The sequence below is a fragment of the Aureobasidium namibiae genome, assembly GCF_000721765.1.
Source record: "Aureobasidium namibiae CBS 147.97 unplaced genomic scaffold scaffold_1, whole genome shotgun sequence".
Classification (NCBI taxonomy): domain Eukaryota; kingdom Fungi; phylum Ascomycota; class Dothideomycetes; order Dothideales; family Saccotheciaceae; genus Aureobasidium; species Aureobasidium namibiae.
Window position 1 is genome coordinate 2,364,522 of NW_013581208.1, and position 27,998 is coordinate 2,392,519.

General features: G+C 51.4%; 16 protein-coding genes across 16 annotated transcripts; 8 read left to right on the forward strand and 8 right to left on the reverse strand.

Moving 5' to 3' along the window:
- Nucleotides 1-356: 356 nt before the first annotated feature.
- On the reverse strand, nt 357-1,954 carry M436DRAFT_35335 (MFS general substrate transporter; the record flags this gene model as incomplete). Its single annotated transcript, XM_013576204.1, has 3 exons — nt 357-1,280; nt 1,373-1,708; nt 1,763-1,954. The coding sequence occupies 3 exons, from the start codon at nt 1,952-1,954 to the stop codon at nt 357-359; spliced, it is 1,452 nt and encodes a 483-aa protein (XP_013431658.1).
- A 597-nt stretch (nt 1,955-2,551) lies between these two features.
- Nucleotides 2,552-3,822, reverse strand: M436DRAFT_69358 (PEBP-like protein; the record flags this gene model as incomplete). Its single annotated transcript, XM_013576852.1, has 2 exons — nt 2,552-3,270; nt 3,321-3,822. The coding sequence occupies 2 exons, from the start codon at nt 3,820-3,822 to the stop codon at nt 2,552-2,554; spliced, it is 1,221 nt and encodes a 406-aa protein (XP_013432306.1).
- A 497-nt stretch (nt 3,823-4,319) lies between these two features.
- Nucleotides 4,320-4,997, forward strand: M436DRAFT_36538 (ribosomal protein L4; the record flags this gene model as incomplete). Its single annotated transcript, XM_013576418.1, has 1 exon — nt 4,320-4,997. A coding segment is annotated over one exon (678 nt), but the record flags the coding sequence as incomplete, so codon positions are not given.
- Nucleotides 4,998-5,043: 46 nt separating this feature from the next.
- M436DRAFT_36543 (uncharacterized protein) lies at nt 5,044-5,730 on the reverse strand (the record flags this gene model as incomplete). The annotated part of the gene is made up of 1 exon (XM_013576420.1): nt 5,044-5,730. One exon carries the CDS (start codon nt 5,728-5,730, stop codon nt 5,044-5,046), a length of 687 nt encoding a protein of 228 aa, XP_013431874.1.
- Nucleotides 5,731-6,006: 276 nt separating this feature from the next.
- On the reverse strand, nt 6,007-7,127 carry M436DRAFT_36210 (Clavaminate synthase-like protein; the record flags this gene model as incomplete). The annotated part of the gene is made up of 3 exons (XM_013576351.1): nt 6,007-6,368; nt 6,409-7,024; nt 7,074-7,127. The coding sequence occupies 3 exons, from the start codon at nt 7,125-7,127 to the stop codon at nt 6,007-6,009; spliced, it is 1,032 nt and encodes a 343-aa protein (XP_013431805.1).
- Nucleotides 7,128-7,562: 435 nt separating this feature from the next.
- On the forward strand, nt 7,563-8,651 carry M436DRAFT_36337 (uracil-5-carboxylate decarboxylase; the record flags this gene model as incomplete). The annotated part of the gene is made up of 1 exon (XM_013576370.1): nt 7,563-8,651. One exon carries the CDS (start codon nt 7,563-7,565, stop codon nt 8,649-8,651), a length of 1,089 nt encoding a protein of 362 aa, XP_013431824.1.
- A 731-nt stretch (nt 8,652-9,382) lies between these two features.
- Nucleotides 9,383-11,689, forward strand: M436DRAFT_60172 (alpha-galactosidase; the record flags this gene model as incomplete). The annotated part of the gene is made up of 2 exons (XM_013576712.1): nt 9,383-9,449; nt 9,504-11,689. The coding sequence occupies 2 exons, from the start codon at nt 9,383-9,385 to the stop codon at nt 11,687-11,689; spliced, it is 2,253 nt and encodes a 750-aa protein (XP_013432166.1).
- A 271-nt stretch (nt 11,690-11,960) lies between these two features.
- Nucleotides 11,961-12,425, reverse strand: M436DRAFT_36905 (uncharacterized protein; the record flags this gene model as incomplete). The annotated part of the gene is made up of 1 exon (XM_013576492.1): nt 11,961-12,425. One exon carries the CDS (start codon nt 12,423-12,425, stop codon nt 11,961-11,963), a length of 465 nt encoding a protein of 154 aa, XP_013431946.1.
- Nucleotides 12,426-13,411: 986 nt separating this feature from the next.
- On the forward strand, nt 13,412-13,717 carry M436DRAFT_78091 (uncharacterized protein; the record flags this gene model as incomplete). Its single annotated transcript, XM_013577022.1, has 1 exon — nt 13,412-13,717. One exon carries the CDS (start codon nt 13,412-13,414, stop codon nt 13,715-13,717), a length of 306 nt encoding a protein of 101 aa, XP_013432476.1.
- Nucleotides 13,718-13,944: 227 nt separating this feature from the next.
- Nucleotides 13,945-15,641, reverse strand: M436DRAFT_35543 (glutamyl-tRNA amidotransferase-like protein subunit A; the record flags this gene model as incomplete). The annotated part of the gene is made up of 2 exons (XM_013576233.1): nt 13,945-14,072; nt 14,123-15,641. The coding sequence occupies 2 exons, from the start codon at nt 15,639-15,641 to the stop codon at nt 13,945-13,947; spliced, it is 1,647 nt and encodes a 548-aa protein (XP_013431687.1).
- Nucleotides 15,642-15,978: 337 nt separating this feature from the next.
- Nucleotides 15,979-18,147, reverse strand: M436DRAFT_69366 (uncharacterized protein; the record flags this gene model as incomplete). The annotated part of the gene is made up of 5 exons (XM_013576853.1): nt 15,979-16,210; nt 16,264-16,461; nt 16,514-16,605; nt 16,662-17,836; nt 18,102-18,147. The coding sequence occupies 5 exons, from the start codon at nt 18,145-18,147 to the stop codon at nt 15,979-15,981; spliced, it is 1,743 nt and encodes a 580-aa protein (XP_013432307.1).
- A 684-nt stretch (nt 18,148-18,831) lies between these two features.
- Nucleotides 18,832-19,585, forward strand: M436DRAFT_69367 (uncharacterized protein; the record flags this gene model as incomplete). Its single annotated transcript, XM_013576854.1, has 3 exons — nt 18,832-18,848; nt 19,096-19,200; nt 19,261-19,585. The coding sequence occupies 3 exons, from the start codon at nt 18,832-18,834 to the stop codon at nt 19,583-19,585; spliced, it is 447 nt and encodes a 148-aa protein (XP_013432308.1).
- Nucleotides 19,586-20,123: 538 nt separating this feature from the next.
- Nucleotides 20,124-22,770, forward strand: M436DRAFT_69368 (uncharacterized protein; the record flags this gene model as incomplete). Its single annotated transcript, XM_013576855.1, has 5 exons — nt 20,124-20,268; nt 20,328-20,966; nt 21,014-22,013; nt 22,066-22,481; nt 22,532-22,770. 5 exons carry the CDS (start codon nt 20,124-20,126, stop codon nt 22,768-22,770), a joined length of 2,439 nt encoding a protein of 812 aa, XP_013432309.1.
- Nucleotides 22,771-23,607: 837 nt separating this feature from the next.
- M436DRAFT_35773 (cutinase) lies at nt 23,608-24,478 on the forward strand (the record flags this gene model as incomplete). Its single annotated transcript, XM_013576281.1, has 4 exons — nt 23,608-23,728; nt 23,787-23,944; nt 24,002-24,295; nt 24,350-24,478. 4 exons carry the CDS (start codon nt 23,608-23,610, stop codon nt 24,476-24,478), a joined length of 702 nt encoding a protein of 233 aa, XP_013431735.1.
- A 484-nt stretch (nt 24,479-24,962) lies between these two features.
- M436DRAFT_69370 (FMN-dependent alpha-hydroxy acid dehydrogenase) lies at nt 24,963-26,189 on the reverse strand (the record flags this gene model as incomplete). Its single annotated transcript, XM_013576856.1, has 2 exons — nt 24,963-25,523; nt 25,575-26,189. The coding sequence occupies 2 exons, from the start codon at nt 26,187-26,189 to the stop codon at nt 24,963-24,965; spliced, it is 1,176 nt and encodes a 391-aa protein (XP_013432310.1).
- A 952-nt stretch (nt 26,190-27,141) lies between these two features.
- M436DRAFT_60180 (uncharacterized protein) lies at nt 27,142-27,872 on the forward strand (the record flags this gene model as incomplete). The annotated part of the gene is made up of 3 exons (XM_013576713.1): nt 27,142-27,178; nt 27,348-27,463; nt 27,507-27,872. The coding sequence occupies 3 exons, from the start codon at nt 27,142-27,144 to the stop codon at nt 27,870-27,872; spliced, it is 519 nt and encodes a 172-aa protein (XP_013432167.1).
- Between the last annotated feature and the right edge of the window lie 126 nt (nt 27,873-27,998).

Genomic DNA, 27,998 nt, shown 5'->3' on the forward strand with positions numbered 1-27,998 from the left:
GGAATCAGCAATGACGGAAGCTGTCAAGCTTGTGAAAAAAATCAGAGGCGTGTTAAGTTTCATGATGGGCAGCTGTGGATACGGTGCTTGGAAAGAAGTCGCAGGGTGAAATCAAGGAGATTAGGAAGAGAAGTCTTTTGATTAGGGAGTTTGGATATTTGTACTGTGGTCAATGCATTATTGCTGTCGGTCTATAGCAGTCTTGAAGGATTCTAGACGTTTGCATTTCTGCTCAAGAAAGAAAGAAAGAGGAATTCTGCCGCGATACGGCCGTGATAGCTGCAAAGTCGCTTGAGATACAACGTATCGGGTCTCTCTGCTATATCATTTCTGAACACATACCTCTCTCACATCACTCAACTAGACACCTCATCACCACCGAATCCCTCACTCCTCAGATAGATATTAAAACTCTCATCCTCCGCGGCCAAATCGATATCCCTGCCCTCTGGCAAGATATAGTATATCCCCGCTCCCAGAATACTCAAACCACCCAGCAGATAAAATGTACTAGCCGGTCCAGCGTGATCCCTAATCGGCGTAAACACCTGCGTCCCCACCGCAGCACCAGCCTTGCCAAAAGCAGCAGAGATACCATAGCTCATTCCTCGTACAGCAGTAGGATAAAGTTCCACTGACATCAGACCAATGGTGGCCCCAGGTCCCATGTGCCCGAAACTCTGCATGAGTCCGTATAACACCACGAATGCAGCAATAGCGTTGGAAGTCAAGGAGGTATAGCAGCCTCCTATGATGAAGCCAAGAACGATATATCCAGTCCATCCTGCGATACCCGTCCAGCGGCGACCAATGCGGTTGGTGAGGTAGCTTCCCACGATGGGGCCGGGTACTGCAAGTAATGCGAGAATGAATTGCCAGATGGCGGTTTGGCGTACATCCTTGCCTGGCACCACGTTATTGATGATCGCAGCACTCATGATGCTGTTTGGAAAATTGATAAAATCATAGATGAAGAACGCAGAGCTTGTTCCCAAAAGTCTCCAGCCGTAGCGTTTAAGCACCAAAAGGTACGGAGGAGAAAGCTTGGATTTGAACTTGTTGCGGTGGAAGAGGAGGCCGTCGCGCATGCGGAAACGGAGGAAGGCGACGAAGAGAGGGAGGAAGATGGAAATGGAGTAGATGGCGTGGTAGGCTGTGATGAGGTTGTTGTTGGTGGCGATGAGAGTGAGCAGGTAGATTGCCGTGCCAATTGGTGCTGCGGAGGTGGCCATGAGGGTGGAAGTGAGGACTTGGATGGGTCCTCTGATGTGGTCGTAATGCTGATTACATCTCATGTCAACTTCTCTTCATCCTTTCTCATTCCCTCCATTCTCGTTGTTTTGAGACCTGGAAGAAAGCAGCAAAAACTTACCTCATTACTCCCCTCCAACGCTGCAGCAGCAGAAGGCGGATACTCACCTCCCACACCCACGCCAGTGATTCCCCTCGCGATAGTCATGTACCACATCATATCACTTACGCCCTGCCCTTGCACCTGGAATACCAAAGTAGCAAGTAAACTGCCCACAACAACCAGAGACGAAGTTACCCACAGTCCTCCTCGTCTACTCCAGATATCGCAGGTATAGCCGAGGAGGATTATACCGATTACCGCGCCTACGAGCAAGGCGTTGGAGATTCGGGTTTGTATGGTGGAGGTGTAGGCTCTCCCGAGTGTGTGTTTGAAGACTACGTTTGTGTTTGAGGACTGTAATTCTCCGTTGGTTCTGATTTTGCTTTGAGTGAACGAAAGGATGCTTACAAGATTGTTTTGGTATCCGTCTGAAAAGTTTGCAAGGGCGCTGGCAAAGATGACATACCAAGAGATGCTCTTTGGATTCTTTGATATATCCGATTCGGTGTCCCAGATGGTGACTCCGGCATCTTTGGCTTCGTCTCCTTGTTGGTGGTCTGGCGCTTTGGGGTTGACGGTCAATTCCACCGAGGAAGCCATTGTCGCACTTCCGAACTTTATGGATTGTGCTTGGGTCGAAGACAGGATGTCCTTGCCGTCTTATACCTGTTGATGATCATTGTCGCTGTCAGGGCTGTTGAATCTTGCTGGGTCCACTTTTCTCGGAAGACGATTGCCTAAACCCATGGGTTTTGCTCATCTTGCGAGACATCTCCGTGGGGACAAGAGAGACGGAGACTATCACTTGGAAACTAAGCTACAATTACCTACTTTGATACTAAGCTTGGTGTGATTGATCGATTCTATGCTCTGGGACATCAACGAAGAACAAGTCTGAAGACAAAGAGGACGTGAAGACGAATATTGACGTCGGCCGAACGCCGATGAAGAGCCGGATGAGCGACTGAGAACAATTGCACAACTGTGATGCCTTTATTTACAGACGGTACTCCGTATTGAGGGGATGATCGTGGTCGAAAATCCAATCTGTGAGCGTCAAAGATTATCGAATCGATTCTCTCAAAAACATGCCAACTTGCAGGAATCATCAGGCAAAGTTTTGGGGAGAAAGTAGGTACACGAATAGAATTCTTGGTACATGACAGGGATATATAGTACAAAAGGCGTGTTTCGAGACTACCTGTATCTTGAACCAGGCAGCTTCTTGTAAGGCAGAGGCTCAATCTTCTTCCTCTTGAACTCGACATCACCACCAGGAATACCGGCTCTTTGCATAACACCGGCAGTACCTTCGTCGTGTCTGCTTCTGAACAAGTTCACACCGACAGGCTTCAAGAGATGTCTGTCGACGAAGCTCCTGAGAATGAAGTCGTTGTGCTCGTAGCGTTGTGATAGAGCCTTTGCGTCCAGAATCTGACCATCCTTTTGCTCGAGGACGAAGATGGACATGCGGCTGTAGGCAAGGCCCTTTTGAGTGTATGCGGGCAACCAGGGGAGAATGACTTGGTCGTCAGTCAGCTTGCCGAGTGAGACGGAAGTCTGGGTGGGGGAGATTTTGATGTTTGAAGCGAGGAAGTGGCAGCGGTAGTCGAAGGCGTCTGCCTCGACGTTGGGCACATCTGGGTTGACAATGGCAATGCTGACATGGCGCTCGCCCTTGTCGTAGGGCTGGATGTTGAGGTGGCCAGGGATCTCGGACACTCTGCTGTCGACAAATTCACCGGGCTGGACGTCGCGGGGACCGAAGGAGAGCGAGACGTTGAGGGTAGGGTCGATGGCGGGCAAGACGTCCGGTACGACGTTCATCTGGGAGATACGCTGCATGATGATCATACGGTCGTACTGGCGCCACTTCTTGTCGGCGAGATAGCGGTAGATGGGCTTGTCCATGTCGCCTGTCTGGTGTCAGTCCGAGTCTCGTTGGAACGAATACAGTGCGTCTTACCCTTGCCGTCTTCGAACCTCCTCTTGACCATGGGGTCGTTGATGTCTGCGTGAATCTTGAGTTCGTCCAGATAACGCTGCATGCTGTTGATGCGGTGTTGATGCCGTTGCTCGTTCTGAGGCTCGACGGACTGAGCCTTGAGTCTGGCAATCTTCTGGCGCTCGACGTCGATGTCCTGGACCTTCTCTGCGCGGTGCTGGATCAAGACTTTGCGGGCTTCTTGGAAACATTGGTAGGGCAATTGCTCGAAGGGGATGCGTGAACCCGAGAGGATAGCGGCACGGCGTCTGCGAGAACCGACAGGAGTGAGGCCCCGGGTACGAAGGAGCTTGCGCTCAGCTCTGGGAGTAAAGACATTGTCCTGACCCAGCGACGAAACGGGTGGTGTTTGTGTCGTTGCGGCGGCGGCTGCTGTGGTGGCGGCGACTTCTTCGCAGGCCGGTGCCGAAGTCGAGAAGGCGCGGACGGACAGGCCTCGTAGCGCTCGTGAGGTCGACGCCATTGTGTGTAGAGAGCGAAGGTGATCGCGAGTGCCAGAAATCTTTCTGTTGCTGCGATTGGAAGCCGCGAGCGACTCCAAAGTCGACGCCAAGGCCGACTTTTTCGTGTCGACAAAGCCGCCGACCAAAGCAGCATCGCATCGCTCCTTCCACTTATCGTATCCACACACACACGCAATGGCCACACGAAGAGCAGTCGTCACTTGCGCCCGCTGGAGGAGTGCTCCCTCGGTATGTCTGCTTGTATTGTCGACAAGAGGCAGCGACTGACTTGTCCCAGGTGTTTGCGCGCGGGCTGGCCACCGAATCTCTTCCTGTATCCTCCCCCGATGCTCCCGCTGCCACCATTGCCCAGTCGTACAGCGATGCCGCCCTCTCGTCTACCGCAACTGCCCCGGTCTTGAACGACCAACCCATTCCTCCACCTCCTACGCCGGCTGCCGCGTCTCGCCTCCCCTTCCAACAACCACCAAACCCTTTCCTCTCGACCGCTACATGCACTCTCCACAGCTTCCCCTCGGTCGAACCCATATCCTCGACCACATTCCCCAGCACACATCTGCTACTGCCGCTGCGCCGCGACATTCTGCACCGCGCAATCGTCTTTGAGGGAGATGCCACACGCCAGGGTACCGCAAGCACAAAATACCGCACAGAGGTCCACGGCTCCAACCGCAAGGTCCGCCCGCAGAAAGGAACCGGTAGAGCGCGTCTCGGAGACAAAAAGTCGCCAATGCTCAAGGGTGGTGGTGTGGCTTTTGGCCCCAAGCCCAGAGACTTCAGCACCGACCTGCCCAGAAAGATCTACGACCTGGCCTGGAGGACTGCTCTGAGTTACCGCTACAAGAAGGGCGAGCTGATCGTTCTGAGAGAGGAAGCCGAGATTGAAGTTGAGGGCGCTGGCGCAGCGAGGTGGCTGAAAGAGATGCTGCGATGGAACAAATGGGGCAACCCAAGCGGCGGCAGTCTGTTCGTCACCCTCGAGCGTAGAGAGAAGCTGTTTACTGCCTTGCAACACCCTGGCATGGACAAGGAGGCCCGCGCCCTGACCGTTGACGAGGTCGATGTCAAGGACTTGCTCGAGGGTGGTCGCGTGGTGATTGAGAAGAGGGCACTCCGACAAATCTTCCGGAACCACAGGAGCGACTTGGGATCAAGGGTCAGGGTCGTCGTCTAGAGGCTTTGTCTATGTTCTAGTATCTGTACAAATATAGCCTGTCTCATCAGGGCTTGGGACCTTCGTACGTCAGGTTGCCCGTACCAGCCAACTTGCCCTCGAACTTTTTGATTTCCTTTGTTCCTTTGACGGTCTCGGCAGCCTCGTTGATCTTCTGCAACAGCGCCTCGCACTCGTCAGGGGTAGCCTTCCTTCCGCCCTTCTTTCTAGCCAAGATAATCTCGACCTTCTTGCCCTGGCCCAAAAACTCTTGCATCCTCTTCATCCTGTGCCCCAGATCATTCGCATCAATAGCCCAATTCAACTCCAGCGTCTTTGTGCCCTCGGCAGCCATCTTCTGCTGCTTGACCTTTTTCTTCTCTTTCTCAGCTTCATAAGCAGCCTTCTTGTCCTCTATCTTGCACACGGGTATCCATTCTTCCTCCCAATCTCCTGTCGGCGGCTGCGTGACGCAAACAAGACGGAACAGGTTCTTGTCGAGCTTGGCCAGGACGTCTCGAAGGCGTACGGGTGGCTGGAGTGCGTCTGTCTCTGGGTCGACTATTTGGATGCGCCGAGCGGGAATTTCTTCGTTCCACAAATGTTTGCGCTTTTCTGGGAGTCGCTTTCCTGCTGCTGCTCGTAGAGGTGTCAGGCTGAAGGCGCGGGTGTTGAGAGGTGTAAGTGTTTGGGCTATCGGTCGTGTGCGTGCTAACAGAGCTGGCTGGACAAAGACGCGGTAGAGTGCTCGCATTGAGCATGTTGTGTGGCTGCGCATTGTGATGGTATTGTGACAGTAGATTGTATGGATCCTGGGTGCAAATGCAGAGCTGCAGAAGGACAAAATGACGGAGCTGCATTTCGCGTTTGCTTCGGCTGCGCTTCTGCGCCCATGACGATCGACATTTCGCTCTCCTTCGTCGACATTCTCAGTCATCTCACCAAAGTTCATCAGGAAAGACATACAAAATGCATTCATCGATATCTGAATCACGTTCCATGAAATCGACTTCTTCTCCATCAACACCCATCAATAGGTTGCCGTCAGTCTCTGCACCAGATAGTCGCCACTATTCACTCCGTGGTACTTCTTCTGCTTGGCCTCATCAAAGGTTCCAGGAATCGCATCAATGAATCTGTCAAAGTTAGGATTGCAGAAGTAGGCCATCGAGTATCTTGCTGGATGGAAGTCTGCATCTGTCTTGACCGGCGGCTCGACAACGCGATGCTTGGTACTCTTGATCGTGTCGTTGCTCCATCTCGCCAGCAAGTCTCCTGCGTTGACCACGATTGTGTCTTCGATCGGTGTCGCGTTCACATATGTTCCCATCGGTGACAGTACCTGCAGCCCACCACGAGCATCTTGGAAGAGTAAGGTAATTGAGCCTGCGTCTGTCAGCTGCGTTCACAAAAGAGCCTCGAGTCTACTCACCATAGTCGGTGTGTGCTCCTGCTCGCACACTGTTCTTGTTCTCGGCAAACACCTTGCTGCTCACTCCAGGGTAGTGCAACAGTCTCAGCGTGTTGTCGCCCGCATTGCAGAACTTATCAAACCAGTGCTCGTCAATGCCCAGACCCACCGCAATGGCCTGCATCACTTGCACATGGAGGTTCTTGCAAATCTCAAAGAAGCTCAACATCTTTTCTCTGAAGACTGCACCATCTGCGTCGAATCGATCTGGCCATTGGTTTTCCAATCCTTCAACACCTTCGCGACCAATCTCCAGAGACTCTTTCAAGTCAGCTCCTTCCAGGGCTCTTTGTTTCTCAATCTCGACTGGATCTACGAGATCTGTTGTCTTCTCACGTCCTTGGCGAACATAGCCGCGGTTGGCCTCTGGTGTCGTCCATGCAAGCTGCTCTTTCTGGCTGACTGGTCTCTTGAAGAACTCTGCGCTGTACTTGAATGCTTCTTGCACTGCCGCTTTGTCGATGCCGTGGTTACGGATGTAAATGAAGCCTGCTGTCTGGAAGCCGGATAGGATGGCTTTGGCTGTGGCTTCACGGATCGTAGAGTCCGTGGTCTGGAAGGCAGAGAAGTCGATGAGCTGGCCTTAGTCAGCAGGAGCTCAGCAGTCCGCACCATACAATACTCACTGGAATGGTAAGGTTGTCGGCGCCGACCGCTGTAGTGACTGTAGGAGTGCTCATGATTCAAAAGTGTCGGGCTTCAGGTAAGATATTGGTAGGGAATGACTAACGACAACTTCAAAAGAACCATCCGCGGTATTTGTATCCTTCCATCTCCTCCTCAGCTATGCTTATCATTTCACCACTCTAGGCCAGCTCTTATCTCTACCCTGCATGGATAGGCGAAGCATGTTCCTATCGTGGTGGGGTTCGCGAATGCGGGGTGAGCTACACCTTCTGTTCCAGTCTTTCTTATCATTTTGTTTCCCTATCGCTGTAGGTTTATGTTATTGATCAGACACAAAAAGACCAGGTGTTCAACTCACCGTTGGTCATGGCGTGATATGTACAGCTCTCTCGCTGTTGGGCCAAAAATGACAAGCGTCCACCTCTCTAATCTTCCTACAACTCCGCGATCCTTCTCGACGGTTCGCACAAAAACATACCGTCACAATCATGGCACCAGTCGTCGACGTCCACACACACATCTACCCGCCGGCATATGTCTCGCTGCTTCGCTCACGCACTGATGTTCCCTATATGCGCACCTTTGCCGACAACCCTTCAGCCGGAGAAAGACTTGTGATTCTGCCCAGCGAAGATGCAGCAACATCAACTGCACGCGGTCGTCCCATTGGCCCCGAATACTACGAGGAAGAGGAAAAGATCAAGTTCATGGATAAACACAACATCGACATCAGCGTCATATCCCTTGCAAATCCATGGCTAGATTGGTGCGATGCATCCGATGCTGCCTCTGTAGCAACACAGATAAACGACGATGTTGAGCAAGTCTGTTCTCGTCACCCGGGTCGCTTGTACGCCTTTGGTACACTACCGCTCAGTGCGGGTGCAGATGCAGTCGTCGCTGAGATCAAACGATTGACCACACTCTCACACTTCCGCGGTGTTATCATTGGTACTTCAGGTCTGGGGAATGGATTAGACGACCCAGCTCTCGAGCCCATCTGGGCTGCTCTGCAATCTACCAAACAGCTCGTCTTTTTGCACCCTCATTACGGTCTTCCTGCCTCCGTGTATGGCGATAGAGCAGCAGAGTATGGGCACGTCCTTCCACTCGCTCTGGGTTTTCCTCTCGAAACCACCATCGCCATTACCCGCGCCATTCTCTCAGGCGTCTTCGACAAGTTTCCTGGTCTGGAGATGCTGCTTGCCCACTCTGGTGGTACATTACCTTTCCTCGCCGGCAGAATTGAGTCCTGCATTGCCCACGACGGGCATTTGAAGCAAGCGAGCAAGATTGCAGGAAGAAGATCCATCTGGGATATTCTGAAGGCAAATATCTATCTCGATGCAGTAGTTTACGGTGAAGCGGGATTGAAGGCTGCCATGGAGGCCAGCGGAAAAGACAGATTGATGTTTGGCACTGACCATCCATTCTTCCCTCCGCTTGAAGACGAGGACAACGAATGGCTTTCTGTCAAGACGAATGAGAAGGCTGTGAGTGGAGTCTTTGGCTCAGATGATCAGGGCAGGGATGATGTGATGGGTGGAAACGCGGTCAGAGTATTGAGGTTGGGGTGAGTCCTGTAGGTCTTGTTCATCAATACAATCTCACAATATTGTATCCACAAGCAGATCTTCATTCTCTTTTCTGCACGGTCTGTCTGGTATACCATCTTATTGCTTGACATTCCCGCCACGCCACCCCGCCGGTGCCGCCGCAATTCCGCCTGGTGCCGCTGTGAACCCCGCTTTCAAGCTTTCTTCTCCACCCGGGGAGGGCTGGGATGTTTTCTGCACGTCACCACCTGCCTTTTTTTGCTACTGGTATGCATGCAACAACCCGCCATCTTGCGGTATGCATGTGAGCAAGAGCCGCCTGTGATCTGAATCCCCGTACTCATGAAGGAGTAGTATCGAGCTGTCGTAAGTCAATCCGTCTCTAAGTGGTCATTTGATAGATAGCATGGCATGGCAATGTTTGAGGAAGGCTGTAATATGGAAAGCAACCTTCATGTATCGCTCGGTCCGACTGGTCGCCAGGGTTGCATCCGAAGGCTTTAATCTCTTCGGCACACGGTGTGCCTGTACCTGTACCACGCCATGTGTGCAGCGGAAACGACAAGGCGATCGATTCGTCCACCACTCCGCCTCAAGTTCTATACCCCACATCCCATGTCGATCTCCAGGTTCCCTCTCAAGATCAGCAGCCGGCCAAGACAGCATTTTACCGGTCGTCTCAAGACATATATAAAGTGATGCGCCTCTCTGCTTTGTAGGTTCAATCTTATCCTCATCATTGAGTCTTCGAGATGTTTTCTACGAGCCGTTTGTTTCGAGTTTCGCTCATTACCGGGCTGGTGGCTTATGTCAATGGAGGTGCGTCAATGGCTGAAAAGGCTATTGCCATGTGGAAGCTAACATGACTTTCAGACATCACTGCCTCTGGCACAAACTTCTCACTGAGCGGTGCTGATGTTTCATATCGCTTCCATGTCGACCCCCGTTCTGGCGACCTCGTCTCTGACCATTTCGGCGGACCGGTAGACGACTTTACTCCCCAAGTATACATTTCAAACCAAGGATGGTCGACTGGACTCGACAATGTTGGCACTCCTGGTCTGACCAACGTCCGCCGCGAGTTCCCAGATGTCGGTCGTAGCGATTTCCGCCTTCCTGCCATTCACATTAGCCATGCCGATGGTGATACCGTCTCTGCTTTTACATACCAAAGTCACGAGATTGTGCAAGGAAAGCCTGCATTGGCTGGACTTCCTGCCACATATGGTAATGAGGGGGAGGTCCAGACTCTAATCGTCAAGCTCTACGACAATTACTCCGACGTCTCTGCCGCATTGTCCTACTCCGTCTTCCCCAAATACAACGCCATTGCAAGAAGTTTCCAGATCTCCAACAATGGCACCAACAACATCTCCATTGAGAGAGCGGCTAGTTTCAGCACCGATCTCCCCAACCTTGACCTCAAGATGCTGGAGTTGCAAGGTGATTGGTCTCACGAGGCCAACAGAGTCATCAGAAACGTCGACTTTGGCGAGACTGGGTTCAGAAGTACCGAAGGATACTCATCACACGTTCACAACCCTTTCTTTGCGCTTCACTCTCCCACTACAACTGAGACTTCTGGCGAAGCTTGGGGGTTCAACCTTGTCTACACTGGCAGTTTTGCTGCAACTGCCGAGCGCTTCTCTCACGGCTTGGTTCGTGTCTTGCTCGGCCTGAATCCGCTACATGCTAGCATCCCTGTTGGTCCTGGTCAAACTTTCCAATCTCCTGAGGCTGTTGCTGTTTACTCGTCTGAGGGTATCGGTGGCATGTCAAGATCTTTCCACGATCTGTACCGCAATCATCTTTCGAGATCGAACCACACTTTCGAGACGCGACCAGTCCTTCTCAACTCGTGGGAAGGCCTTGGAGCCGACATCAACGAGACTTCGCTCGAGAACCTTGCGTCTGAGACTGCTGAGCTCGGTATCAAGTTGTTTGTGATGGACGATGGCTGGTTTGGCACTGCACCATATGCTCGTACAAACGATACTGCCGGGCTTGGAGACTGGACACCAAACCCTGCTCGTTTCCCTAATGGCCTTGGTCCTTACGTCAACACCGTTGATAGCTACGCAGTCGCAAACACGACCAATGACCTCTCGTTCGGTATCTGGGTTGAGCCTGAAATGGTCAACCCCAACTCTACTCTCTACCACGAGCATCCTGATTGGGTCATGCATGCTGGTAACCACGTACGCACTCTTACGCGTACCCAACTGGTCTTGAATCTTGGACTTCCGGAAGTGCAGGATTATCTCATCAAGGCTATCTCCGACATCATCAACTCTGCCAACATTTCCTACATCAAGTGGGACAACAACAGAGGTATCCACGAGATGTCGAGCCCAGCCGCTGACTACGCATACACACTTGGCATGTACCGCGTAATGGACAACTTGACGGGCTCCTACCCCGAGATCCTATGGGAAGGTTGCGCGTCCGGCGGTGGCCGCTTCGACGCTGGTATCCTACACTACTATCCTCAATCCTGGACTTCGGACAACACCGACGCCTCCGATCGCTTGACCATCCAGATGGGCACTTCGCTCGCCTACCCCCCTTCCTCCATGGCCTGCCACGTTTCAAAGGTGCCCAACGGCCTCACCAACCGCAACATCTCCATCGAATACCGCGCTCATGTGGCACTCATGTGCGGCTCCTTCGGCTTCGAACTCAACCCTTCTGAGCTGTCTGCCGAGGAACGCGCAGCGATTCCTTCCATCATCGCCACTCATGACAAAATCAACCCTATCGTTATCTCTGGCAGCTTCTACCGTATTGCTTGGCCTGGTGATAGCAATTGGCCTGCTGTGCAGTTTGTCTCCGAGGATAAGAGCACGGCTGTGTTGTTTGCTTTCCAGCAACAGGCTGTTATCAAGCCTGCGCCGCCGCCCGTGAGGATGCAAGGTCTGAATGGCACGGCGAGGTATAGGGTCGAGAGTCAAGGTTTCAATGGTACCCTGAGCGGAAACACATTGATGAATGGAGGATTGAACCTACAATGGACTTTGGCTGATTACCAGAGTATGTTGATCTGGCTGTACAAGGTGTAGAGCATTGCGGAGCCGGACATGATGCCTCTTTGACAACTTGGAATCCTAAGCTACGGAGACAAGAAAAAGTAATATATGAAAGTCTTTAGATTTTATCACAAAGCTCTTCATGATCGATACGTGGCAACTCACATCGCGACAGTATAATCATACAGTCTTAAGCTCACCTCTACATTCCACGCTATCTGTCAAAAAAAATCGCCTCAAGATTCTTTGCAAGGTTGCAGCTCTTTTTCGTCATGGACCAGACTACCCAGGCTCGGAGTGAGTTTCAAGCACTCGCACCCGCCATTCTCAACACGACATCCTTGTCGCAAAACTCCACCACCTTTTCAATCTTGCTTCCATCCTCGGTGAAGCTTAGAATCCAAGCTTGTTCGGCCGAATACACTTCCCCGGCATCCGTGTGCACTTCCGCTTTCGATGTGAACGCCGCTCTTCGTGCCTCGGTATCGATGACCAAATTCGAAAGCTCATTGCTGGCGAATTTCAATACTGTGATGTCCTTGGCAAAGACCTCTTGGAAAGCTGTGGTCGAGAATGCGAAGGCTGGTGGTAAGGAGAAAGAGGATAGGATGGAGGCGGGGAGCATGTGCCGCGTGCAAGAGGCTGTGACATCGCGGTTTATGAGAGAGGCATCTTGGAGAGTGGAACCTTCTTCGAACGCTGAGAGGAAAGCTCGGGTTGTGGTTTCGATGCGCTGTCTAAGGTCGATGGGTTGAAGAGTAGAGGCCATTGTGTATGACGTTGGAGAGCAGTCTTTAGACAGCTAAAGGGCAGTGATAGATTGAGGTATACTGCAAGGATGGTGTGGTATTGCAAGTGAAATTATACATCTCCGAGGGTTTTTTATATGGTTGCCTTGGGATTCACCTCCTGCGACATCATCCTCCTTCGCCACGCTCCGCTGAAGCCCTCGGCAGCTCAAACCAGGTGCGGTGCAATGGTTCCGCCGACTCTAACTGCCATGCCCGAGTTTCTTGTCGATATTGTCTTGGCTATCCTGCCAGACGTTCGGACAACGTTCGACGAAACTGGCAAGTATAGACCCGAGGGTCGCGCACAGTCCTTAGGGCTTCGAACAAGATATATTTAGACTTCGTGGTGTTGCTATTTGACTTTGAGACAAGCGATAGCATGGACATTTCTCAAGCCTTATATCCGCTCGGTGTTAGACACCACCTTTAACTCTTTCTGCTTGTCGGCTGTATTGGCGAGACATCGAGTTCCTGCGTTTGCATCTGCCCCTTTGATTTTGCTCGTTCTGGTCTCGTGAGAAACGTAACCCACCTTTAAGACTAGATTGAGCGAAAAAATTAGGCCAGAGAAAAAGAAGCAAGCCCAGCAAATGAGCCGGCTGGTAGCAAGCAGCCAGATGCAGTTGCTCACGGTCGGTACGCTGACCTCCATCATGCTACCAAATCAACCCGTCGAGGCTGTGGTCCACAGCTAGAGAGGCATACAGTCTCGCGGACCAAAGACAATGGATTCCATTGTTTGAAGTGAAGAGATTTGTCCTTTCCTTTGTCGCTCCAGCTCAATGTATCTGCAAAGTGTTTCATCACAATACCATTGTCTTTGTCCTTTCTTTATGCTACCCAAAGCCCATGGTCGATGAGATGACTACTTTCTTCACCCTCAAGTCCACATATAACCACCTCTCACTCTCACCCCTATCACCCACACACAACCAACACCATTAACACCACCAACACATAAACCATGCCCTCGATCAACCGTCCCATCAACTATTTCCAAGAGTCCGGTCAGTGCTACGAAGACGACGACACCGACTCCGACTGCTCCTGCTCCGACTGCGAGGCCGAAAACGACGATTCTGAGGTTATCCTTAGTGACTTCCCTACCCCTACCCCTATCCCCGGTTTGTACTTTAGCTGTCCTTTGTGTGAGCACCGTATGATTTTCTGGGATACTTATTGGTTCTGCGCTGTTTGTCTGATTGAAAGAGGAAACTGGGTTTGGGCTGATGGCCAGGAACTTGCTGATTATTACAACAGAGGTCGTTAGATTGCTCGTTTGAACGGTAAGTCGCGTTGTGAATGTTTCCTGGCGTTGAGAGTGTGTTTGGCGTGTTTTTGTCCAGTATCGATATCGATAATTAGTTGATCTCTTTTTGTTTATCCTCATTGATGTATTAGTTATTTCTTTCGTGCATGTACACTCTCACTGTTGTTTGAGGAAATCTTGATTGATGTGTTCTTTGTAAGTATCTTACTAAATTATCTGTAACCATTTCATGGCGTGATTGCGTTGCCAAGCAGTCTTCCGACTTCTTCAGCAATAGCCATCGTCTTTTCCTCTGACAATTTGCGGCCTACAATCTGTATGGCGACGGGAGCGCCGTGGTATGCTTCTGCGTCATCTGTTTATCGGTCAGTACTATGGTTCTGTCACTGCTCGTGGACGACTTACACTCTGCCTGCACCTGTTTGTCCATATCGTTCATCGGCTTGAATCCCTGAACCTCTTTATCCAACTCCTTGTCCGCAAAAGTGACCGGCACAACCACACTCGTAAAGTCCAGCAAATTGATCGCACTCGCGTAACCATAGTACTTGAACTGATTATGTCTGATGGCAGCAGTAGGCGTGATGGGCATAATGAATGCATCCATCTCTTTACCCAGCTTTTCCTCCATCTCATTCCACTTCTCCAAGTACTCCATTTGAAAGTTCCACTTTTGCAGCTGCACGTCCCAGAGGGTGGTTATGTCTGCGGCGGACTTTGTAGGGTCGACCAGATCGTTGATGTTGGGGATTGCGGGTTCGCCAGACGCGGAGAGGACGGTGTGGATGTCCTTTCCTGCGTCTGAAGCGTAGATACTCTGGATTAGGTCGACGGCGTAGTCGTGTCTGTGGGGTTTCCAATCTGTGAGGGTGTGCCCGTTTTCTCGCAACGTCGAAACCACTTTGTCGATACCGCGGAGGATTGGAGGATGTGGCATTACTACGCCGTCACAGTTGAAGAACCCGAGAGTGAGCTTCTCGGACTTTATCTTTTTGACTGCGGCATCGTGCTCGGATTGCCGCCATGGCATGGGAATGACTTTCGAGTCGTACTTCCATGGCTGCTGTTCCAGGACTGACTTGACGAACAATCTCATATCCGACACCGAGTGGGCGATTGGGCCAACCACGCTGTGGACAGTTTCCTGTCCTTCCATACTATTTGCCATCTTGCCGTATGGCAATCTCCCATGACTGGGTCGAAGTCCGTACAAGAAGTTGAATGCAGAGGGGACGCGGATAGATCCTCCGATATCAGTACCAACACCAATGATGCCTCCCCTGATACCGACATTCGCACCTTCTCCTCCCGAAGAACCGCCAGGCGCCCAATCTTTGTTGCGAGGGTTGACACTGCGGCCAGTGATGTTGTTGATAGTCTCGCACACCATCAAGCTCTGCGGCACGGAGGTCTTGATGTAGAATATAGCACCGGCTTTCCTCAGCATGGCAGTAAGCACAGAGTCTTCGGTGTCGTACTTATCGATCCAAGCAACGTAGCCCATAGTCGTCTCCAAACCCTTGACGCGCAATTGATCCTTGAGTGAGATGGGCAGTCCGTGCAGTGGCCCCACTGTGCGACCATTCTTCTCATAGTACTCATCCAGTTCTTTGGCCTGTTTCAACGCCATCTCCGGGAAAAACTCCAGAGCGCAGTTGGTAACTTGATGCGAGATGGCTGCGCGTTTGCAAAACGCAGTCGTCACGTCGACGGCTTTGAGACTGCCGTCGGCCAATCTGGCAACCAGGTCGGTGGCGGAAGAGTTTGTGATGTCGAGTTCTGACTCGCTGAGGAGACCGCAAGTCTCTGGCACCTTCATGACGTTCGCATCGAGAGAGGATGTGTCGATGACCCATTCCTTAGGTATAGAGTCGGTGATGCGCTGCTTTTTCGTGGCTGCGACTTCTTTCCAGTCTTTGGTCATCTTCGCGGGTGTTATAATTAATTTCAGGTGGGATCAAGCAAAAGTCAAAGGGTCAGAAGAGATGTCGCTGATGGATATTGATTATATCGCAACAGTGATATCATGCGGCTCGGCAAATCGGTAGATAAGAGCTCCTCCGATACCCCACCTGCGGGGTCATCGGTATAGCGGAATTACGTGAGGTGTCACTTCTCTTATCAACAACTCTCACCTTGGGTGTCAGAAGTCGCTATGCAGGCTGTTGTATCACATAGATAATCTAATTGTCGACGGGGATGATCGGTACAGAATGCATAGGATATAGTCTGCAGGATAGAATTGGTGGCGATACACGACCTCAAGCCACACTCGACCCGCTATCTGTACGTCTTGATACCCAGCTCTTTACCGAGAAGCCCTTCTTTTCTTCCTTGTGCCAGTATCTTCCTTTTCTCTCATCGTTCGCAATCAGAATCTCTTCACCGGTGACTTCATGGTCCATTCTGCTCTCGTGCTCTGGCACGAATCGCATCAAAGCCCAGTAACAGAGCCCAGCAGCGACAAACGAATATCCATAACCAATTGCGAAGCTGCGAAAAGCATTAGCATGAGTGATGTAGATTTTTCGGAGGAATGTTCTTACATATGCTGGCCTGCGAGCGCCACGCCGGTGTGGCCCTGATCGATGCTGTCCACAAAGCCGGGAAGAGGAGGTGCAAAGCCGACGATGAGTGAGACGACTGCACGCCAGTTGGTCGCATACTTTGGAGAATAGCGGTAGATGCCATCGAATCTGTACATGTCAGGTACCGAGACGTTGCCGCGACGAGTGACGTAGTAGCTATAAACTGATGAGTATTCGCAATGCACCGTCAAAGCACTGAGATACTCACTCTGTCATGATGATGGCAGTCATGGGTCCAAGGAAGATGGTGTATCCACTCAGGAAGGAAAGGAACTTCTGGGCCGAAGCAAGGATTTTCCACTGCGACGTATTGTCAGTCGAGAAGGCGGGATGGCATCGAGTACTCTAAAACTTACCGGCACACAAAGCCAGGCACCGATGATAGCAGCCAAAATCTGACCACGGCGAATGTTGATGTACTTAGGGAAGAAGGAGACCAGATCATTGGCAGCACTGATCGAGTTGGCGGAGATGTTGATACCCAGGGTGACGATGATCAAGCCAATGGCGCCAAATGCGGAGGCAGCACGCCCAGCTGAAGATCCAGACGCACTCCAGAGTCCGACGATGGTGACTGGGTTCCAGAGAGGTGTGCCTTCCTTAGCAACCTCCTCAGGATAAGCGACTGTAGACGCTGCGGCGGTAAAGATGCCTAGCAGACCGACGATGGTGAAGATGAAGGGGATAACAAACGCTTGACAGTTTTGAGCACTCTTTTTGTTTGCATATCTGGCGAAGTCGGCAATGTTGAGACCGAGAGTAGAGTAGTTGCCAAGAACCGAGTTGAGGTTGGAGAAGAACGCCCAGATCAAGATAGAGCCTTTGACCGTCGGAGGGGCAGTGATGATTGCACTGTTGCTGATGGTACCACCAGCCTTGTGCAGGGTATGGCCGAAGACAGCCAAGAAAATGATGGGTGCGATGATGGATTTGAAGCCAAAGAAGTATTGAACCTTGGTGTAGGGGATGCAAAGGAATGGAAGCTGGAGAAGGAAGTAGAGGAAGAAAGAGACCATCCCCTTCGTATCGATACCCTGGCCGGCGGCGATCTGGTTGGGTATCTTGGCGTAGCTGGGCCATATCGCAGTTAGAAGCACCTCCATACATTGGCCTCCAGTGACTGTCTGGACTCCGAGCCAGATGATTGCAAGCGCACAACGTGACACCACGACGAAGTAGCTGAAGTAGTAGCCGAAGGATACACGTGCAATGATGGGGAATGGGACGTGGAGGTGTGCTCCGATCCTGCCGTTCATCGTAATGACCACACCCATGATGAAGTTTCCGAGCACACATGCACCAATGGCCATTCTCCAGCTCAGACCACCAGCGATCATGGAGCTAGCTACTTCCCAGTTCGAAACAGCCCACGCGTCTGCCATCCAGTAGGCAACATAAGCTTTCCAGGTCCAGGTGCGGTTTGAGGGAGGTATGGGATCGAAATCGGCGTTCGAAGCATTCGGATTCGTCGCAAAACTGCTAGGCTCCTGATCAACTGCCAACTTGATGCCGGCAAAGCGACGCTTATAAGCTGAGGAGTGGCCCAATTCGATAGGTTGGACTGTGTGTGTGACATCCCCGGAGGCGTCGCCTTTGGTGTCCTGGTAGACCATATTGGATTTGGGATTTTCCAGTCGCCGACTTCAAGAGTATGGAATATTGAAATTGAAAGACAATGCAATCTCTGCTGTCATCAGTCGTTCATATATGTTTCGTTGTTGCGACGCGGTGGGTGGTGTTATCGCAAAGCGGCGTCCTTCGCGAAAAAGAAAACGGGCTAGACGCTCGCATTTTACCAGGAGCTGAGAAGTACACGCGCGCCACCGTGCTTATTGCTATCATTGTTTCTCCGATACTTGCTTGTGGTGGAGGAACGAGGCAGATGATTGGACGCGATATGATGATAGCACGAATGCGGCTTCAAGCCGCAGATAGCAAGGATGCTACACGTAGACGCGTTGAAAGTATAGATAAGGACCCTCGCACTTGACGGCGGCGAGATGCGACTTACAAGCATGTTTGATGTTCTAGAAATCGATTTGGCGCTGGATAGCGACAGAATTTTGTTGACAAGAGTCGACACAACGACTCTGTCGAGTGCATTCCAGTCTCTTTCTCTCTCGCCAGTGCCGCCCGCGACCGTCCGATGATATCCTGCCAGTTTTTCCCTTGACCATCCGGAGAACCTTGATACGGCTGGGTCGTCAACTTTCTAGAACATCACGACCATCACTCCGATCGCTCGGATGGCATACAGACATTTGCTGGCGGCAGGCGTAAAAGACGCGAGAGGTAGGCAGAAGACTGGAAGCAGCTTTTCGGGGCCGAGAGAGATTTTGTTTTTGGTGGGTCTTCGCCGAGCATTCCCCGACAGATGGTTTTGCGACAAGACCAACGAGCCTCGAAGATTCTGCTTTATACCTGTATTGGGCCTTCTGGTCATGTCGTTCGTTGACGCATATATGTAGGTGCTCTGTGTTCTTTGACATCGCCTGTGGGTATTTCCAGCAATCACGCCTTCTTGAAATGGTCTTCGCGACGAGGTATGGAAGCCGCAACCGCATCGGGACAGTCGCTCCCCGAAACCGCTTTGTGGTAGTAGAGTCCGTTATGATATTCTATCATATATGAAGAGAAACCATTCCGTGTGGCTTCTCCTTGTTCCATATCCTGTCCGATAGCCTGTATTTCCCCTAACCGCCCTTTACAATATTATCATCAGTAAGTTCGCTCTTGCGTTTGGCGGACACGCCCGACCTCCGCGTCTCCGAGGACAAGTTCTGACCATAGCACAGTGTCTGGAAACCCCGTTCCTCTTACCATCATCAAGGGCGCAAGCTCAGAGTTCATTCCGTTCCCTGCTGGAGAGAATGCTACTGTCGCCGACTTCCACTCGTGAGTCTTGAATCATCCGGTGCAATAAGGCCCGAGCGCCAGATATCTGACATCTTGAAGCATCCGCACAAGCACTACCGACTCGCCGTCATACTTGACATCTGGCTTCTACAAGATCGAAAAGGGCAAAGCATACCCTCTGGACTACACTTGCGAGGAGACCAAGTACGTGATCAGTGGACAGATCGACGTTCTGGATGAAGCAACTGGTGTGACGCATCACTTGGTTCCTGGAGACTTTGCTTTCTTCTACGTTGGCAGCAAGGTGCAATTCTCGACAAAGTCTGCCGGTTTGGCGTTCTATGCTGTAACCAGACCTGTCAAGGCGGCACACCCGAACCTTGCTGGCAGGGAGGAGGATGTCAAGCAAAAGTCAAAACTGTGAACGCATGATAGAAATCAAGAAATCTTTGCTGTGGGGTCGACCCTGCTTCCAGCCAAGTTCTCGCCACATCGTATGCGTCCTTAGTGATTCTATCAGACAAATATCATGGTCGAATGCGCTTTAATACACGTCTTTGTTTCAAGCTTTTGCAAGTTGTACGATCAAGGTGTTGCGCCACTGTGTTTGCGAGCATGTTTTCATAGCTGTCACTGGCGTTGGTCGGAGATGGATCAGCGCAAAGCCTTGAGGAGTCTTCGGGGAGATATTCATCTCGTTCACTACTCAGTCAAGCGTTGAGAAGTGCTACTCTCAGACAAGACTGCCAGCTCCGCGCAATCCGTCGATTTGAGTGGTTCGTCGAATGGTATCATGTGGTGCCAAATGACTTGGATGATTCAAGGTTGAGTACTCCGAGTAGCAGCATCAGCCGCGGCAGAAGGATTGGGGTTTGTGCGGGGTCGAGCCCCCAAAATGTGCCCCAATCGTCAAGGTGCTCGTCTGCCCTCCGCTTGACCTCCAAACACCCGCGACAGTCGACATGTCAAATGCCCCCGAACCTCAAGTCTCCACGAACAAGCGTCGCAGGGTCGATGGCTCAATCGGGGGTGCTAACGTACGTCTGTGTTCCCATTGCGGCCGAACGTTCAAGCGAACCGAGCATTTGTCGCGACATGTGCGAACTCGTAAGTCCACAGCCCGCCCGTCCGAATCGCGACCATGTATTCATAGCCGCCCGATGCAGATACCAAGGAAAAGCCTTTCTCATGCAACTGTGGTGCTTCGTTCGGACGTCGAGATCTACTCACGAGACATCAGAGAGTGAGTGGACATGACCCGTCCCACGCTCCGCACGACACTTCGGCTGCCATCAACACTGTTCAGCAAGCGCAGAGTGAGGGCAGTCATTCTAACGACTCCAACACTATTGTTGTTGAGTCGCTCAATCCGAGAGATGCCTCAAGGAAGCTTTCGCAACCTCATACAGCAACACCAATCGATCAAGCTGCGTTTGTGTCAAACGACGACCAGTCACAGAACCTGGCACAACCCAGATATTACAGTGCTGCAACAATCCCGACCCCCTTACCAGGTATCAACGATATAATGGACCCCTGCGATCCTGTCTCGTCGTTGGACTTGTCAGGTATTGATCCCGACATTCCTTTTCGCGATTTTGCCAGCTTTCTCGATGGCGTCGGGTTGTGCGTAGACTGGAGTCCAATCCTCGAGAGACTCGAAGAACCTGCTACCATCAAGGAGATTGCTCGGCCTACGTCTTCGAATATCGATGTGCGGGCGAGAGCGGGGTCACCGTTTAGTTCGTGGCTCCCATCTGCCCCTACCAAGGACAGAACGACAGACGGCGTGTGTAACATATCGAGTATGTTGTGCCCTTAAAATACGGGTTCCTCTGCTCACATGATACAGATCCTCGCGTGATTGATTCTGAAGCCAGACGTTTTGACGTGACCGAAGAGCAACGCATCAGACTTGAACACGCCATTGGCTTGTCGCTGCACATCGTTGATCCAACGTTCCGATTACCATCTCGCCATTCGCTCACCAGATATATCAAATCTTTCTTTGGTGGCTTCCACTTGCATATGCCGTTCATACATGTACCGACCTGGCGTCTGGATGACCATCCTATCGAAGTGATACTCGGCATCGCTGCTATAGGTGCGCAATACTGTTTTGAGAAGCGAGCGGCAGAACAATTATTCTTTGCTGGGAAGGCTCTTGTCATGAAAGTCGCAGGAGCATCCGGAACGCATGATGCTCAGCCCTTGTTGTTGGACCCGGCTGGAGGAAATGATCAGCAGACTTACGGCATCCCAACCGTGCCTTCGTCCATTGAGACTATCAGGGCTTTGCTGACACTGATGGGATATGCAACATGGGACCCGAAACCAAAAATGGTGCACCAAGCTTTCGCTGTCCGCGAATTGCTTACCCAGTTTCTCAGAAGCGAGGGCTTGCAAGAACTTGGGGTCACACATCCGATAACATCAACAGAAGGCGAATGGCGCTCCTGGATCGTTCAAGAATCTTCTCGGCGCACGAAGATGGTCGCTTTCTCATTCCTCCACACGCACAGTATCGCCTATGACGTATACCCACCTCTCCGGAGCAACGAAGTGGGACTTCGTCTACCTTGCTCGACTCTAGAATGGAACGCTCCTTCAGCCGTGTTGTGGGATGTCGCAAGAAAGTCGATATCGAAACCACAACTGTACTTCAAAGAAGCTCTGTCATTTCTGCTAGACCACAAGAGTGAGCCCGCGAGACTTGATCCGATTCCCACACCTCTGGGAAACTATGTCTTATTACACGGATTGATACAGAGAATACACATTGTCAGAGATTTGAGTCTGCCAGTCATGAGCGATATGGCAGCTCTCCCGCCCGAGGAAGTTGAGAAGCTTGAGTAAGACATCCCGCAGCGGCAATGACCCATGTTGAGCTAATGGATCCTCTAGACGCGGTCTTCGGTGCTGGACATCTGGTTGGCAACAAGCGCCAGAATCTTCGCTCGACCCAAACAATGAGAATGGTCCGATACCTTTCACATCCAGTTCTCTGCTCGCCCTGGCCTACGCCCGTATCTATCTGAACCTCGGGCCATACCGTCAACTTCACACGCGAGACCCGCAGCGTATCGCCAGAGCTCTAGCAGGGTGTCCAGAGATTGACCGCAGCGAAGGTGTAATTGCAGCGCTGCTCTATGCTACACACATGCTTGGCATACCCGTCAGACTCGGCGTTGATCGAGTCGCAAAGAGTCAAGCGTTTTTCTGGAGTGTCAGGCACTCATTGGCCAGTCTGGATTGTGCTATACTTCTGAGTAAATGGCTGCTCAACCTGACGCGTACTGCAACGACAAATCCGCTTAATGGTGAGCACAAGATAGATGTTGACAGTGCTCAACTGCTGACGGCCAATCAGATAGCGAAGAACGAATCTGGTACTGGGTCAAGTGCATTGTTGAAGAAGCATATGCAGTTGTTGACTTTGACGAAGATAAACCGGAAGTCCTGGATACTTCCAGCTCTGCTGGTCTGGCTCTTGCCGTGCTGAAGATCTGGGCGCACTTCTTCGAGAGCAATTCGCAATGGCCATTCATAAACATCATCGGTCAAGGACTGGCTATTTATCGTGCCATGTTGGTCCAGGCGAATGTTTGAGAAATCGTGCCAGCTGCAACTCACTTGTTTACGGTATACGAAGCCGTCTTCGCGAACATGGCCAATGCATCATCCTAAGTTATACTCCGGCGACAAAGGCACGTCTGTGTTGTTGCATAGTCATAGCTCGGACTCGGTCCAATGATCGTCGCCTGCCGTTCTACCTCCTTTATTCGTTCTAGACTCCTTGTGCATATCACAGCTCAGGTCACGGGCCGTCTCGCCTGACAGGTGTGAAGACAGTCTTGTAACCGAGGCCTCTGCTTCACAAACTCCTACAATCCGGTAACAGCTTCCAGATGACCAAGAGCTGCAGAAGACCAACGGATTGCTCGACTACCAACGCATCCTGGATAATTATCCCGCTCTGTCTATCGCATGGAACTGTGCCGAGGTTGACAGATTAAGCCTCAAAATATATTAATACGACCACGGGATAGCGAAAAAAATGCGGGGCATGCGTTTCATCACGATCGCGTGCTGGGGAAGAGGATTTTTAAGCACTCGAAGCATCTCGAAGGTCCAATGGGATGCCTGAATTCGCAAACAAGAGGCTTGGAATGCACGCGCTACAGATTGAGACATATAGTAAGCTCCAACCAACGCGTAACGGCCTTCTATACCAGCGTCAAACTGCTCGCCTCGGCAGTGCGCAAGTACCGCGAAACCATGTCTCTCGCTAATTTGTGAATCAACGGCCTTACTCGATGTTGATTGCCGGCCTGAAGATCTGACCAAGGGACACTTAAAAGGTCTGACCTCGCTGCAATAATGTCAAACAGCAACCATCTCAGCCTCTACTTCTTCCATCCTTCAATCGTTCATCCATAGTTCAGCATGTCGTCTCTCTACGCTTGGACCAAGGCCGCCTGCCTGCTTCTTCTTGCTTCCGAGGCCTTCGCGAGCCCCATCGAGAAAATCGAGCAGCTTGAGAAGCGTGCCGCTTGTACAGCATACAGTATGCACCTCCCCTACAACACTTTCTTTCTCATCCATAGTGCTGACATTGATACAAGCTCTCATTGAGACTCGTGGTACCAACGAGCCTCAGGGGCCCTCCAACAGCTTCAAAACTATGAATGCGGCCATCATCGCTCAGGTCATGGGCGGTACCGAGTACGATACTGTCTATCCCGCCAGCATCGACCAAATCTCAATCGTTGGTACTACTGATGTAAGTTGAACTATATGCTCTCGAAATCATCTTTGGGTTGAGATTTGACAACTTTAGATCATCAACCAAGTCAACACCGGCTTGAAGACCGACCCCAACAGATGCTATATCCTCGAAGGATATTCTCAGGGTGCTGCCGCCACTGTTGACGCTATGCCTAAGCTCACTGGTACCGCATTCGATGCGATCAAGGGTGTCTTCCTCATCGGAGACCCCAAACGCAAGGCTGGCCTGGCCTGCAACGTCGACTCCAACGGCGGCTCGACCACCAAGAACGTGAGCGGGCTCGAGGCCTTGTTCGGTAGCATTCCTGCCAATTGGGTCAGCAAGACTCTGGACGTCTGCGCTTATGTAAGTTACCCTGCTTTTCATGATTCATCGCACGACTTGCTAATATTGTCATAGGGTGACGGTGTCTGTGATACGACTCACGGCCTCGGTATCACCGCGGCTCACTTGTCTTACAAGTCTGATGCAAACGTACAGAACCAGGGCATCAAGTTTGTGACTGGAAAACTGCAAGGCACCAGCTAGATGTACATTCCTCCAGCAAATCACAGGATGTGGTGTTGCGCAAGATGAAATCACTTTTAGCAAATGATCGATTTGGCCTCGAGTTCTTTATGGTCTTCTACCTTGCCTTTTCAATGTGATGACTGTGATGGTATATCAAGACCCCAGTAGGGATCGTTTCGATCATAACCATCAGGGGATGTCGTGGCTGGGGTCCCCACGATCATCCGTGATCGCGATATATAAAGTTTAATCCTTCTAGCTGGATCCGAGTCATGATAGTTGTAGTGCGGTAGCGCTACGGACTAGGTTTTGTGTCAAGGATGTCAAGCGTCATATCGAGGAACTAGAGTCAGGAAGGTTCTCAGCACAGGTACGTACCCTGAATTAGTTCTTGCTTCCCACTATGTATAGCCAAAAATACATCGCTGAGCAAGTCAGACTTTTCATGAAGCTCGAAAATGTAGATGTCTATTGTAAAATGTGCAAGAGAAACTCTATGTGATCAAGGTAAAGGGGCACCGAAGAAGTCCAGCTCAACTCGTCGAGTGTTGACAAAAGTCCGGTTTCCCCGAACATTGTTCGAGTCGGCTTCGCCAATCAATGCCAACTCTGTAGTCAACTCCTTCTTGATGATGTCCAAAAGCTTCGAGACACCCTGTTGACCATACACATTGGCATACATGGGTGCACGACCCAAGCCCACTGCTCGAGCACCCAGAGCCAATAAAGTGATGATGTGACTTGCGCGACGTACACCTCCATCAGCGTAAATTTCGATCTTGTCGAAAACTTCGGGATATAGGCGGTGCACGTCAAGCAGCACTTCGACGGCCGTGGGTGCCAAGTCAACGACACGACCACCGTGGTTCGAGATGTAGACGGCAGGGAAGCCTAGATCAGCGCAGAGCTTGACGTCGTGGGCGGTCTTGACGCCTTTGGGTACAATGGGAAGAGAAGTCATGTTTCTGAGCTTGTTCAATGCATCGATGGTGAATGAGGAACTGTGACCGGCATCGCCACCTGCGGAGAAGCGAAGGTAGCGGTCTCTGATACCGTTGACTCCCTGCATACTAATCAGTTGTGAAACCCAATAGCACCGTTCAGTTTCACGTACTGTGTTGTCTACCGTTAAGAAGATGGCCTTGAAGCCTGCCTTCTCCATGCGTGTCAACTCGTCTTGGAGTTTCGCTGTGTCTGACCAGATGTATTCCTGATGGAACATGACTTGGCCACTGACACCTGCCTTGCCAATCTCCTCAATCGATTGCGATGAAGAGATTGAAGGCACGTATAGCAAATTCGCAGCACCGGCCGCTTTCGCAAGATTGGTCTCAGCGCCATTACTCGCAAAGCCGGCCTTTGCCGCAGGAGCAATGAAGAATGGTGCGTCAAATTGATGTCCCAGGATGCTTGTCTTTGTGTTGATGTTGGACACATCGGTGAAGCTGAAACCATTCAGTCGGATCTTCTCCCAGTCAAACATGTTGGCGTTGTATGTGACTTCGTCCAGAGCGGCGGTGCGATAGTAAGCATAGTTCTTGGTGGACAGTACATTTTTGGCGGCGATTTGGAAGTCGTTTGCATCAACGAGGTCTTCGATTGGCGGGAGGGTTCCAGCTGTCCATGCTGAAGTGTCAAGTCCAGTGTCGGGAAGACCTTCTGTATCGATTGTGACAGCTAAAGTGGAGGCCGCACAGAGTGCTAACGAGATAGCGATTGAACGCATCATGGGAGAGCTTGCAAGAGAGGATGAGCAGTCAAAATGCGACAATAGTAGACGTTCACAGGCTTCTTAAATGGTTGTGCCCTGCTGGGGACCATTTCCAAAGATAGCTTGAGGGCGGCAGCAGCAGCCCGTTCGCCTAAACTTTTATTGTTCGTGCGACTGATCTGCACCACACTGCATGAGTCTCCATTCAGGATCCATAGCCAAGCGCTTCGATTTCCCAATGTGTCTTTCGCAAGGGTCGCACTTGGACGTTCATGGCAGCCAGCAGCGAGTGCTTCTGTGTCGTGACAGAAGACGAGCCTTTGAAATGGTGCAGCAGGCTCCAGCATGTATTCAAGCGCATCGTGCATTGCCTGTTGCCGAGTCTCGCATGGATCTTAGGGCTGACCGACGACATCAGCGCCCGTTGAGAAGCGTGGCCAGGAGATGTACCGACATGAGTCGTTCACGGAGTGCTTGACATGTGCGATGGCACAATCATAGCGGAGAAGATGTGGAGGAGTCGTGATCAACACGAATACGGCGGTCCGCTCTCGTGTTTGTAAATAATACAAGCGAAGCGGCGTCAAGACGAAGGATGCGAGCGAGCCCTGTCGCGCATGGAGCCATTGAACGCGTGCATAGCAGTGGACTGTGATGGCACGCCTTGCACCGCCTTGCATACAAATGACTGATGAAAAAGGAAGAAGACCCTAAGATCGTCATATGTGTGCCTGTTGGATTCTTATCTGATCCATGACGCGCCTCACATCGGGTAATGTCGGTGCTCGGCACTGTTTCAGGAGGTTGGTTCTCCTCCACTTTCTCCGAGAGCTCGGACTGAAGCACTGTCATCACTCGTGCCGTCATCGCTGGATCTGAAATCTTGCCGGTCTTTGATCGACCGCCCGTTTTGTGCTCAAAGCAAAGACGTTTCATGCGTACCAGTAAGCTTCGTGAATGAACCCGAATCATGGCTGACGAAAAGGGACTCGAGGACATCGAAGCAGGTAAGTAAGAGCGGAACATACATCGTGCAGACAGACGCCAAAGGCACCAAAGCAGCAGCGGTCGAGATTGTTTTGCACGTTGTGCGCGTCCGCAGCTGTCTGACAAGTTCTTGGCTGTAATCGAGTCCAACTACGATGAGGCTACTATCTGCTTGAACATGGTGGCCAGCTGGGCCCAAGTCCAAGGAGCAAGAGGTAGACTGGCCGTCCCTGGACATGGACGCCGAACAACAGAGTATTTCCCACATACCCAAACCATCACTCTCCCAGGACCGTCGACGCATGGTCTGTCACGGATGTAGCCAAAGTAGTAAAAATCAAAGTGCAGATTGTTGCCTTGTTCCAGCACCTCGACAAGGGCAGCTGGCTCCTAGTTGATGTGCATCCTTGGAATGAGATCTCGTCTCTGGCAGACGACACCTGGTTTATTGACGTTCAGCCGGAGCTCGCAAGATTGAGGATTGCGCAGAGACACGTACCAGCTGGCATTGAACCAGATATGCTACATGCTCTTGCTCGTGCGGACAAAAACGACATGCCGAATGGTGCACGAATCCGCGCCCTCCCGATACCGCCGCGGTACAAGATCCAGAGCGTCGAGAGCCAGCCACATTCGCCTCCAGCATCAAGGATCATTTCCACGATGTCGAAACAACATACACCAATACATCGAGAATCCGCTGTGGTCTCTTGAGATGACCGAGCGATTGGCTTTCCAGTCTTCTACCATCGATGTGGTAGCTATATACTACGTTATCTCTCGGGAATACGCTAGTACTGCTGGACTCGACTAGAGTATCAACGATTAGCAACTTGACCT